This window comes from Rhincodon typus, chromosome 33, assembly GCF_021869965.1.
Source record: "Rhincodon typus isolate 14 chromosome 33, sRhiTyp1.1, whole genome shotgun sequence".
NCBI lineage: Eukaryota > Metazoa > Chordata > Chondrichthyes > Orectolobiformes > Rhincodontidae > Rhincodon > Rhincodon typus.
Window position 1 is genome coordinate 6,298,148 of NC_063364.1, and position 14,070 is coordinate 6,312,217.

The 14,070-nt window shown below is 40.7% G+C and overlaps 1 protein-coding gene across 1 annotated transcript in view; it reads right to left on the bottom strand.

The window, feature by feature from the left end:
- The window catches only part of adamtsl3 (ADAMTS-like 3), a 573,867-nt gene that overhangs the window by 140,798 nt on the left and 418,999 nt on the right, over window positions 1-14,070 (bottom strand). The window contains exons 13-16 of the mRNA XM_048616129.1: window positions 7,693-7,897; window positions 7,076-7,223; window positions 4,657-4,741; window positions 1,185-1,483 (exon numbers count right to left, since the gene is read on the bottom strand). Of these exons, the coding sequence (XP_048472086.1) occupies window positions 1,185-1,483; window positions 4,657-4,741; window positions 7,076-7,223; window positions 7,693-7,897 (737 nt within the window). The remainder of the gene's footprint in view (window positions 1-1,184; window positions 1,484-4,656; window positions 4,742-7,075; window positions 7,224-7,692; window positions 7,898-14,070) is intronic.

Consider the following 14,070-nt stretch of genomic DNA (forward strand, 5'->3'; position numbering starts at 1 on the left):
AGCAGAGGTACCAGTGCACAATTTCAAAATTTGCTGATGATACAAAACTGATGATGGAAATATAGTGAACTATAGGGGGAGGATTCAGGAAGATATAAAAACAACACAGACACATTGGTGGAACGGGAAGATAAAATTGAATGCAGAGAAGTGTGAAGTAGTTCATTTTGGTAGGAAAGGGGAAAGAGACAACATAAAACAAAGGTTTGAATTCTAAAGTGAGTGCAGGACCAGAGGAATGTGGGTGTAGAAATGCATAAATCATTGAAGGGGGGGAGGGGTTTTAGGCAGTACAAAAGCAAGGAAGTTATGCAAAACCTGTATAAAAATAAGAGTTGGCCTCAACTGGAATACTGTGTCCAATTCTGGCCAACACACTTTAGGAAGGAGGTGAAGACATTAGATAGAGTGCAGAAAAGAATCATGAGAATGGTTCCAGGCATGAGAAACTTCTGTTATGAAGATAAATTGGAAAAACAATGGCTGTACTCCTTGAGGGTGAAGAGATTGAGGGGATTTTTGGTTGAGCTGCTTAAAATCATGAGGGATCTGGGCAGTGTACTAATCCCAGGATTGTTACGCCATTCGGCCCATTAAGTCTTCACATGGCAAGAAATGGATCCTAATGGATGGATCGAGCAGGGGAGGACACACGTTTAAGGCAATTTGTAAAAGAAGCAACGGCGACGTGAGGAAAAACCTTTTTAATGCAGTTAAAATCTGCAGTGCATTGACAGTGTGGTAAAGGCAGGTTGAATCAAAGCTTTCTTAAGGGAATTTAATCATTACCTGAAAAGGAAAATAAAAATGCAGGGGTCTAGGTGGAAAGGCAGGGGAATGGCACTAGTGAAATGTCCTTTCAGAAATCAGCACAGTTACAATGGACTGAATGCACTCCTTCATTGTAATCATTCTATGATTCTATGATAGGAAATGTGCTGGGGCTCATGTTCCTATTGAATACTTTGTTACCATTGCTAGAAGTAGACAGGTATGAAATTCAGCTTGTATTGCAACACTTCTCGTGATCAAATAACTTGTTGACATTAACTTGTGTCAATGTTCCTGCTGAGTAATGGAAAGAAGCAATAAATGTGTAGCAGACTCATCTGTGCAGATCCAGGGCCCAAGTGAGTTAAAGGAAGTCAACTACATAATATTCGAAGTTCCATACAAAAAAATACCTCTTAAACAGGAAGCCGAACACGGGGTGAAACCTTCATATTCCCAGTCAAATTGTTCTTCCATCTCATTGTCATTCTGACCATAGGAAGCTACCTCCATTTCATATATTGCAGTAGCACCATCACATGGAGCAGAGAAACAGGTTTGCTCGGTGGGTGGCTTATCTCCTTCACATTCCTCATCGGGAAGTTCCTCCACCGTTTGGGAGAATGTAAGCAGGACACGGCATTTGACTATTCGTACTTGTTTACCAACTCCACATGAAGTACTGCACTGTGACCACGGCTCAGCAATAAATCTGTGAAGGAACAAGAAAGTAATAATCAATATTATCTGTAGTGCAATATTGGACTTTATAGTCCGGGTATGTGACTGTCATATCCTACAAGGAGTTACCAAAGTGCACAACATTTGGATGAGCGATACTCTGATGCCAGCAATGTTACTAATTTTTTTGTGGGCAGTAACACTTCAGTTGCCTTTTTGCACTCTTTATGTGTTCCTAAAGCCTGTAGATGATTCATCTTCAGCATGATAATGCACAATTTCTGATGTTCTCCGTCAGTTTATTGTCTATGGTGGTCAGTCTTAATCAAAGGTCAGTTGAGAAATATTCATGTGAAATTAGGATCAAGGTAAACACATCTGGAGGAACACAGCAGGTCAGGCAGCATCAGAGGAGCAGGAGAGTCGACGTTTTGGGCCTAGACCCTTCATCAGGACTGGGGAGGGGAAGGGAGCTGGGAAATAAATAGAGGGAGGAGGGATGGGACTGGGGCAAGGTAGGTGGGATGGCAATAGGTGGGTGCAGGTAGGGGTAGTGGGGACTGGTCAGTGGAATGGGTGGGGTGAATAGTGGAGAAGCAGATGGACAGGTAGTGTCAGGTCAAGGAGGCAGGGATGAGGGGGAGGGTTGGACATGGAATGAGGCCAGGGGGTGGAAAGATTTTAAAACTGGTGAATTCCATGTTTAGGTCATTGGGCTGTAGGCTCCAGAGGCAGAATATGAGGTGTTGTTCCTCCAGTTTGTGTGTGGCATCATTGTGGCACTGGAGGAAGCCCAGGATGGACATGTCACCGGGGGAGGGGGAGTTAAAATGGTTGGTAACCAGAAGGTGTTGTTGGTTATAGTGTACAGAGCTCAGGTGCTCCGCATATCAGTCACCAAGTCTACGCTTGGTCTCACCGATGTAGAGGAGACCACGTCGGGAGCAACGGATACAGTAGACCAGGTTGGAGGATGTACAGGTGAACCCCGGTCAGGTAGGAAAAGTTTGAATTGGGCCTCAGACGGAGGTGAGAGGACTTCTGTGGTTTCCCCATCAATTGTATTGAATGGTGTCAAGTCCCTGTATTAATGCCATTGATCGGGACCAAAATCACACAGGAAATTACAGCTCGTCCATTTCTGTCTAAGTGCTTGTTTAATGGCATGGTAAATCCTATTAATGTGAAACAAACTCTTTGGCACTGTGAATAAATTTTAGAATTGTGGGATCACATTCCTTCAGTTCTTAGTCATTGTTAGAGATTTAACCTTCATTTAAGAAAGCAAAACATATTCTTAAACTTGCCTTTCTTTCTTTCATCATGCCCTGTTAATCCAATCTTTCATTATATCTTTTTAACTCATCACTGAATTCATCATTTTAATGCACACTTTCCAGTTCAAACTTGGTACGATTCATTAATGGTTCTTTAATCTACTGGCTAAAGAGAGAGTTTTTTTGCTTTGTTTTGTGCTATTTTAGCTTTGTATTAGATTGGGCCACCTTTTAACCATGTACTCTTTTCCCTGTACTGACCCCACTTTCATTGATAATATGCATCACTACATTTTCCCCCATAAATTATTGAAACCTTTGAATTAAGTTGCTGTTCTTCAAAGCAAAACTTAACTCTTGAAAAGGAACCATCCAGCACAATAGGCTGAATACCCAACACTTTTTGAGTCCCCAAATCCTCCTTTATGAACAAAAAGTTATTTTTCCTAATCACATTCAATTGCTCAATTAAGGAACTTTTGTTAAGGTGACTCACTACGACTAAGATGAGGATTATAAAATTCAAATTCTGACAGTAAAGCATCAATGTTCCACAACATAAATCTTCAAAATTTAGACAAATGGATCTGGATTGGCTCTGCTGCCTTTTAAACAGCCCACCAAAATTCTCAGTAATGTGTTCTTTTTACTTCTAAGCTCAGCTCTTATTAGCATCACTCACTCTTATTCACTATGGCTTTACTTAAATCCGTCAATGACTGTTCTTAATATTTAACTTACTTTGATATATGATGAAGGTTTGCTGGCGCATTAAGCCCATTCACTATAAGATCTCTAGATGATGGAATGGCTATGCTACTGAACTGCTCGTCATTTCTACAGTACAGACATTATTTCCCATGGGAGTCACAAGCTGATGCACAGTTCAGTGCCAACTGCCTATAATGTTGTTGTTAGCAGACTTTTAGAAAACATTCCCATACTTAAAAAAATTAAAAGCAACGGGCCAAGATTTTCTTTTTGGATCACTGCCGGCTACATGGAAGGGACAGTGTACCAGCAGAACTTTGCACTGGGATTGAGGTGTGCAAGCATGAGAGGCCTGTAAGTGAAATTTGGAAGTGCTTATGCTGTGCTTGAGCCAAGAGACAACTATACTGGGAGCAAAGTGCAAGCAAATGTTCAAAGGCATGCTTTGACATTGAGGGGGATAAAGGTTGTCAAAAAGTTTGTCATTGTATTTGGTTTCAGCTGCTTAGCTATTGAGCTATTTCTTTTGCTAAGGCAGAACAAATTGTCACCCTTGCATCTGGCATTCACTTTTTAACAGGTTTTTTTTTCATCTCAGCCAACTGTCAAGAAAGAAGAGTATCCAGGATGACCATCTGCACTCATGTGAGCAAGACTATCAATTGTGTCAACCTGGTTACAGAACGATCAATGAGTCTGAACCAGGAAGCATCAAAAATATACAAAAAGTGAAACTCAAGTCCATGTAAATTCACAACAAGCATATTTAACACCCATTACCAAAACATAAATTGGCAGCAATCATTTATGTAAATCTTCACCAACCTTTCTCAGCAACACCAGACTCTCCTAATTGTGTTACTGAGGCTTCAGTGTCGGTGGCTTTCCAACTGGGTCAACAGCATCAGGTTCCAACCTGACACCCTCCATCGGATGGCGAGTTTGGGGAAAGGGTTAACTAGGAGAACATTGCCAGACAGACTGCAGCCTTAGGCATGTTGCCGGGAACCACACTATTTGGTAATTGCCAATAAGCACTTGGTACCAATATCAGGGCCCTGAAGCTTGTTGGAAAACCCAATTTAATGTTCAATCCTCAAAGATGAGAATCTAACCGGACAAACTGCAGACTACTAAAATGTACTGCACAAGGTGGCTCATTATTAAATAAACACTGCATTAATCATAATGTGAAAGTTAAAACCCATGAACTCACGTTGGCTCCTCAGATGCAGCTCTTGGTTCCTGCAGTTCCTGTGCTTGCTTAATCCAAGGTACTTTAGCTTCCACAGGAAGTTTTTCTGGAAATACCATACATATATCAAACCCACGAGTCCCCAGACACATTCAAAACAATAATTACATTGTACTATTCAATTAAGAATTCTTTCCTGCTGAGTTCATCATATTAGCTTCTGAACTGAAGTCCTCAAAATATCGTACAGCATTTAAATTAAACAGATATATAATCCACGGATCTATTTTCTAGAATGACGAGGTACTATTCCCATGCATTTATATTGTCTGCAGAACAAGGAACCCTGAGACTTATTTCTCTCCTCATTTGAGTCTGCTATTTTTTTGAGCAGTCCTCTGGGCTCTCTGTTCATTGTAGCCCATTCAGATAATCTTAAAAGCAGCTCAGTAAGATGCCAGTGGCATATTTAGTAAGCCACACAGGTAACACCAGAGACCTTGCAAGTGCACGGCACAATTTTCATGCTAATCCATAATACAACTTATTAAATTGCTGCCTTCAGTGTAGAATAAGAATTCTGCCTTGTTTATTAAGGAACTGTGCATGTCATTTTATCACTTAATAAGGGAGGAAGAAACCAGTGGTTGGATTATTCCTCCACCCCACCACCTTCCCGCACTGATAGCGATGATTTCAGTGGGGGATTTCTCAGACCCATGCCCAACCTGGGCCCATGATGTGATAGATGGGTGGCAGCTGAATCTGAAATGACCTACCCCACCATCTTGAAGATCATTAAAAGGCAATTGAGCTTTTTAACTGGATATTATGCTGCCCACATCATGTGGGCACATGGCAGAGAGTGGGACTGTTCTTTTTACAAAAGAAAGTCTGTCAAAAAGGTGGGAGTGAAGCATTTGGAGGATGTTCTGTGGGCACTGGGGCAATCTCTCCCCAAAAGGTGTTAACTCTCACTCCATCCGCCAATTGGTGCCTCTCCATCTAGCCTCTAAAACATAATGCCCTTTCTCCACTCCCCATTGCCTGTCTCCCTAGGCTTTCCAATCCCTCTGCTTCTAAAAGCCCCAGACTAATCTCTCTCCATGTCCTCTTCTTTACTGTGCTGACTACTGAGTTCTGATGGGAGTGCTGCAGCTACAGTCGACGTGACTGATTGGCGTGACCTCCACACATTGAAGAGGCACCAGTTCCGCTGTCTGCTCATCGAGGTTGACAGCAGCATGTTACAGATGCATGGCGGCCTTTTTATAAACTGTTCTGCCTGCAACACAGATGGATTAGTACGAGTTGTAGGGAAGCTACTGGAATCTATCATTAAGAGAGAGATGCAAAACACTTGGACAGTTAACGGTTGATCGAAGAGAATCAGCATGGACTTCTGAAGAGTAGGAAAATTCTGATTAAATAAGCTGACTTTTTAAGGAGATCACCATGAGATAGTTAGTACAATGTCTCATTATGCCAATTTAGAAAATTCTGGAAATACCCAACAAATTTGGCAGCATCTCCAAAGATTGAAACAATAGATATCGTTTGATGTTGACGACAGGAGAATCAATGGCCTACTGATATTATTGCTAAACTCTCAATCCAGAGACCCATGTAATGTTCTGAGGATCCAAGTTCAAATCCCACTGGGACAGATGGTGGAATTTAAATTCTATAAAAATCTGGAATTAAGAGTCTCATGATGACTGTGAATCCATTGTCAATTTTTGGAAAAACCCATCTTGTTCACTAATGTCCTTTAGGGAAGGAAATCTACCAGGCTTGGCCTACATGTGACTTCAGATCCACAGCAACGTAGTTGACTCTTAACTGCCCCTGGGCAATTAGGAATGGGCAATAAATGTTGGCTTAGCCAGCGATGCCCTCATCACGTGAATGAATAAGAAAAATAACTTTGTCAGAAATCAAACTGTAACCAGAATGGAACAGTATGATTCCCATCTTGCCAATGTTGAGATAGCGTGAACTGACAAGTCAGTGGTTGCACAGGAGAGGTAAAGTAAGGTGATAATTATATGTGATGGAAGCTAACACTATATGTGTAGATCATGTTGCATAGGGACACCATGTGGATAATATCTCTGACAGCAACTCATGAATGAGCCAGGAGCTCAGGCACTGAAAACAGCAACAGGAGTAGAAGCAGAAAGACTATAAAAGGTGCAGCATGTTTCAGAAATCATGGTATGGATAATACTGAACATAGATAATTAAAGCAAACTCCAAACTCCAACTGTCTTAATAAACAAAAGTATTAAATTCATTATTGGACCTTTAGAATGTAATTGTGCACAAGTCTACTCTGCTTCATGACTGCCAACAATAGAAGATTATTCCTCTCATTTAGCAGATGAAGGAACAGGGTTGACATACAGGCAGAAATGAAGGTATATTGTTGCAAAATCACCTTTTGTTTTATAACATGGAATTGGCACTGTGCACTCCTCCTTTATGTGAGGTTTGAGCTGTGAGCTACATCCGCCAGTGTGTTGCCCTCGGTAGTCTATACACAGCACAACTCTGTACCGCAGGCCTCGTCCACATGTGACAGTGCACTGTGAGTAAACAGAGATTCTTATCAACTTTCTGTTCAAAAAGAGCATTTATTAGCTATTAAAATGATCCAATTAATAGTAATCTTATACTTCTTCATTTACACTCCAAGAAGTCAGTATAATACTAGTTTATTAAACATATAATAATCAAGTGAAACAACGTAAGTTTGCATGTCCTATATTTCATAATATTTATATCAACAGTGAACAAATATTCACTTTATTAGTTGTCCATTTCTTAAAGTTATCAAAATATTCTATGAAAATGACAGTATTGGTTTTCATCAGTCAAAGTATTTCACTATCGGAGAGCTTTACTATCGGCAGAAAACCAAGTGAGATATCAGCGACAAACACGTCAATGTGCAGCTGAGCTGTTAACTGACTTAACTATACAGGGTAACCAACGAACCAACAAAACTATAGGGAAAAAAGATTGTTTTTTAAGAAAGGAGAAAGCATGTCTCACTGGTGACCATTCCATGGCAATCCATTTCGGGCAGTCGAAAAGGTTGCAGTTCTGAATCACTGCTGGTTTAAAAGCATACATGCACTTCCATTCCTCCACTGGAATAATTTCCCCATACATGTTCTCCTCGACACAAGGTACACTTCGAGTTTGTATTCCACCTCCACAGAAAACTGAACACGCAGTCCAAGGGTTGCTTTCCCAACTGTCAGAATAAAACATAGTGAGATAAATCATTGGAATAAATCTGCGCACATTAAAAGATCTTCCCTGGTGTTGCTCGTTGGTAATGAAAACCTGGAGTTCATTTTTTGATCGTCACTGTAGACTGGGGAGAATCTGAATGCAGTGGTTCAACCATTATATTTTTAAAGCAGATTGTCTCAGGCTCCACATCGTGTAATTAACGTAAGCATGAAATATTTACTGTTCCTTAAATATTTGATCTTCTTAGTGAAAATACTGGCAAAACCGCCAAAGTTCAACAGTCGCTTTGTTTCTTCAAAGCTCCTGTTTCCAAAAAGCACTTTGCCCAATGGGAATGCAAGTTATAATTATGACACTAACATCTATTTCTTCTCTCTAGCAGCCATTCCCTATCTCTCAGCCCGTCCAGTGAAATTCTACCTTTCTGCCTCTTGTTTCTTTCATAAATACACTGAAACTTTTACAACATCGATCACCTCACCTTAAAAAAAAGACTGGACTGCAAAGTGATGAACGTTCTACAAGCAATGATCAATGCAAGTTAAATGATCCTAACAGAACTATTCATGGTGATAAAGCTTAACTTAGTTTATTTCAAAATGCTATAAAACAATATTTATTTTATTGTATCTTTATTGGGAAGCACCTTTCCCCCCTTATGTAGTGCCTTTTCATTGCTTCAGTGCAAACAATGAATTACATTTGAAGTGCAGTTGCTGTTACCTTGCTGAATATAAGAGCCAACGTGCTAAAAGCAAAATCGAACAAATGTAAATCCATGTCTTTTCATTTCTGTAGTTTGCTAACGTGGACTGAAATGAGAAAAGAACCAAGGACTACAAGGATTACATTGGTTTGAAAGCAAGTAATTTGATACTTATTGCAAAAACTGTTTACACAGCTGTGAATTACAGCTAGTGGTTGCAGATGAACTGGAGTCAAATGGTGTACAGATGGGGCTTTGGTTGTCAACAAACAGCAGATTGTCATTGCTAATTGGTCACTAGTACACAAACCAAAGGTCTTCTGCCTGCCAACAATTATGCGATTCATTCTCAGGTACTAGAATAGCTTGGGGTTGTGAGCAAGATACAGAGAAACCTTCAGATATGATCAGTTTAGGAGCTTACATTCTCTGTTCTCTGTAGTAAGCCACTGTGAGCCTGAAGAAATTCCATTTATCCTTCATTTAGCTATCAATATAACCTGTGACTTTTCATTAATAAGTCAGAGACCTTTAATAAGTGAACCAGATATCTCATGTCTCTTGCACACCAGTGGAAGCATTGGAGAAGGACAACTGAAAAGTAGTGTTCTGAAAAGCACAAGAATCATAAGAATGATCTCAACAGATTGTATGAACAAACAGCCACTGAACTGCTGTTCCAGTCTTCATTCAGATCATAGTCAATGTTTTGTGCGTGTGTGTGTGTGTGTGTGTGTGTGTAAAAAGAAGACTTTATAACAGCATTAGAGTTTTGATTGTAGCATTACATAGCAATTGTTCAGAAGTGTTTATCTGTAGCTACAGACTAATTACTTAAAATAAAAAATAATCAGTATAGAAACCTGCCTCATACTTTGTCAACCTTGGTCTGGATGACAGGGAATTAGGGAACTTCCATTTTTTAACCCATGTGATGACTCTGGAAATAGCGAGATTTCCAGTGTGCTACCCCAATGAGTGCAACACAACTGCCAAGTGGTTGAACCATGATACATCTTGTCAATAATTGGTGAACAAATTTTACAAGATGAAGAGCCCAAATCTCATATTCTCCAGATCATTGCAGCCTGGCTGCATATCCGGACCTTACAGAAGTTCCAACACAACAAACTCCATGGGATTTGCCCTGGAAGTTTGAACTTCTGATAGGAAATTCAGCTCCTTCTCGGAATCCTCCTTAAACGTCTGAGACTTGGAACTAGATTCTGTGACATGGGACATTTCTGATGCCTTTCCTGAATGTTTCCAGGAAATGTTGCACAGAAAAATCTTAATGTAATCCATGTGAAACTACACAATTGATGACTCCTGACAATCCTGCAATTTTGCCCATTTACCTTCCCAGCTTACACATTCATTGATTCACTAACATTCATGATAGACATTTAAACAAAAACTAGTGCTGTGAAAAGGGGGTGTATCTTCTACAACGAATCTCTTTACAGGCCTCTGAATGGATTCCAGTGCTGAGGGCGCTCTTCAGGACCTTGCATCAAAAATTGGACCTTTTTCAATGTATCCAGGTAAGTAGGCAGTTTTCTGACTGATCAGCACCATAGGACAAGTCTGATGCTGATTGTAATATAGTAAAGGAAAAGTGATTGCTCAGGAAAAGTGGATAGCAAATTCCTGGCAAACACCAGGAATTGAGATGAGGCAATGGCCTTGTGGTATTATCACTGGATTATTAATCCAGAGACCCCAGGTAATCTTCTGGGCACATGGGTTCAAATCCCACCATAGCAGATGGTGGAATTTGAATTCAATAAAAAGCTGGAAATAAGAGTCTAATGAAGATCATAAATTGGAAAAACCCATCTGGTTCACTAATGCCCTTTAGGGAAGGAAACTGCCATCCTTACCTGGTCTGCCTACATATGACTCCAGACCCAAAACAATGTGGTTGATTCTTAACTACCCTCTGGGCAATTAGGGATGGGCAATAAATGCTGGCACTTAGCCAATGATGCACTCATCCTGTAAATTAATAAACAAAAACTCCACCTGGAGAAACATCCACGTTGCCATGGGGAAAGAAACTTGAACAGAAATGCATTAAGCAGTTTTATCAATTTTTCACAGGAACCCATGAAATGGAAGAAAGACTGCTGCAGAGATGTAGGTGACAAAGAAGACAAAACCCACTGTTGTGGAAAAGCATGGAAAACGGTTTGTGTTAAAGGCCAATGCTTTTAGGTCTTCAGTTTCTGTTCAAAAGAAAAGAAACAGAATAGATGCAGCTGCTCAAAAGACTTACCGAGAATTACCGAGGAATTGCCAAGAGTCCTTGCAGGTGATAATTAGGTCTGGAAAAATCAGACATAGTGGAACTACTGCTGAAAGACACTGGAAGGTTCAACCTAGCAAGGTGGATAGAGGTGAACTTTTTATGGAAAGCTGTGTATGACTCTGGGATTGGCCCTTTCAAGTTAACTATCTGCCAGAAGTGTGGCGTACAGCATAAACTGTGTTTCAGTTGTGTTCGCTAGCTAATCCGCACCTTGTTTAACTTGACATAATCAAGTAGCCTGTTAATTGACATTTGATCTATACTGATTTAGGTTGTTTCCTACAGTAAAATAAATTAAAAAGTGAACCCACACCCATCAGTTTCTTTCCTTATGGTATTGTGGGGATTTCTTTCTTTTAAAATGTTATCTGTCTTTAACTGGATCATTATGGAGATGCGATGGCCCAGTGGTACTATCACTGGACTGTTAATCCAGAGACCCACATAACATTCTGGAGACCTGGGTTCGAATCCTGCCATGACAGATGGTGGAATGAATTCAATAAATAACCATGAATCTATTGTTGATTGTCAGGAAAAACATCTGGTTCAATAATGTCCTTTAGGGAAGGAAACTGCCATCCTTACCTGGTCTGGCCTACATGTGACTCCAGACCCATAGCAATGTGGTTGACTCTTAACTGCCCTCTGGGCAATTAGGGATGGGCAATAAATGCTGCCTAGCCAGGGACACCCTCATTCCATGAATGAATAAAGAAAAGAAAGTCATGGATGTCCATGTACATCAATCAATGAAAGTAGACAGGCAGGTGCACAAGCAATTAGGAAAACCATGTGGTATATTGACCTTCGTTACAACAGGGTTTGAGATCAATTGCAGCAACACATTGCAACTTCTGTACAGGGCCTTGTAGAATCCACACCTTGAGTACTGTATTCAGTTTTGGTTTCCCCACCTGTGTTTTCCATAGAGGGAGGTTCACTAGGCTGATACCAGGGATGGAAGGACTATCCTAAGAGAAGAGATTGGTTCAACTGGACCTGTATTCACCAGAATTTAGAAGGACAAGAGGGGATATGGTTCAAAAATATAGAACTCTAACAGGGTCAGACAAACTTGATGCAGAGAGGATGTTTTCCCTGGCTGGGGAGTCTAGAACCAGGGAACAGACTCTCAGGATATGGTGTAGACCATTTAGATTTCAGATGAAGAGAAACCTCTTCACTCAAAACGTAGTGAAACTGTGGAATTCTCTGCCATAGAAGGCTGTGGAAATCAAATCAATGAATATATTCAGGAAAGAGATAGGCGTATTTTTTTAAATTTTACAGGCATCACAGGGCCTAGGAAGAAAGCAGGAATATGGCATAAAAGGAAGGAACTGCCATGATCATATTGAAGAGTGGAGAGGCACGATGGGCATAATCCTACGTCTATAGCAATCACTAACACAAAAGCAAAGCACAGCAAATGCTGGAGATTTGAGATATAATCTATGAAAGGTGTAAATAGTTGTAAAAAGGTACTGATTTGTAGCATCTGTGGGGAGGGAAACAGAGTTGACCCGTTCAGCTGGTGATCTATCATCAGGTTGGGAAGAAATTACAGAAGGAACAGATTTTACATATGCACAGAGGTAGGAAAAGGGTAACAGGAGTCAAAACCAAAAAAAACAGAAAGGTCTATGATACAATGGAAAGGAGAGACTAAATTACAAAAGAGATGATAGTGACAGACAAAAGGAGATTGTAATAGGACAAGGAAAATATGAAATGGTGAGCCCAGAGGAAAGGGAATTGCAAAATCATTGCCAGCAGCTGCTGTCTGAAGAACTGGAAGCAACGGATCTGTTTGAAACTGTTGAACTCTGCTCCTATGATGCTGCTTGGCCTACTGTGTTCATCCAGCCCTGCACCTTGTTGTCTCAATATTGAGCTTGGAAGGCTGCGAAATGCCTAAGAATGAGATTCCAATGAGTTTCCTTGGGACACTGCAGATGGCCGAGAACCGAGAGATCAGATATGCAATTAAAACGATAGAACTGCACTGCACTGAGGCTTGGGTTTGCACTTGCAGATTGAGTGGAGGTGCACAATAAAATAGTCACCATTCTGCATTATGTCTCCCCAACACAGATAGCATAATGAGCAGCTAAATTGAAAGGTGTATTAATAAATCGCTGCCTCACTAGGAAGGAGCGCTTTGGGTGCTTGGAAGAAAAGGATTCCTTACTCAGAGCTAATCAAATAGGGCGGCACAGTGATTAGCACTGCTCACCAGGGACCTGGGTTCGACTGGGTGACTGTGTGGAGTTTGCAGGTTTGTCGGTGTCTGCATGTGTTTCCGCCAGGCGCTCTGGTTTCCTCCCACAGTCTGAAGATGTGCTGGTTAGGTGGATTGGCCAATCTAAATTGTCCATAGTATCCAGGGATGTGTAGGCTAGGTGGATTAGCCGTGGGAAATGCAAGGTTATGTGGATAGGATAGGGGCTGGGTCTGGGTGGGGTGCTCTTCACAGGGTTGGTGCGGACTCAATGGGCCAAATAGCCTCGTTTCGTACTATAGGAATTCTGTCATTCCAACTGAACGGAGTCCCAATTGTCAGCAACTGTAATAATTCGGAAGCTGCGATCTTTAATCTTTGCAAAATAGAGTTTTGTTTCATTATTTGCAAGCAGATCCCTTCCAATCACCATCAGATTAAATGCTTGATGCAGAACTATAAAACAAGGTGCAACTAACATGAAATATAACTATTTAGTTACAATTGATTCCTACTCATGAAACACAGTATAAAGGCAGCAAAGATCATTTGATTATGAGAGTGAATATTGGGTAAAGTAGCAGGATAAATAGACAGCAGATCAGCTGCCTTAACAGCCATATGGTCGGAGTTTCAGCTACAGGACTGCTGCCATTTGAATGTGTCTGCCACTGTGGGGAATGTTTTTGGTTAATTTTCTGTTTGGACACTATTTGGGATGCCAAGGAACATCTGGAAACTTAACTTCACAGTCAGGGAAAACTAACATAATCATATCCTTCTGTAAGCCAATCTTAGTGATACTGATGTGTCCACAGCTTATAGAATCCATGTTCCAGGTTGTCTTGTACTGTTTACTGCAGGGCTTTGCCTATTAACAAATAACCTTCTTCAATCAGAGAATTTAAAGCCAAAAACTTCTTGTAAACA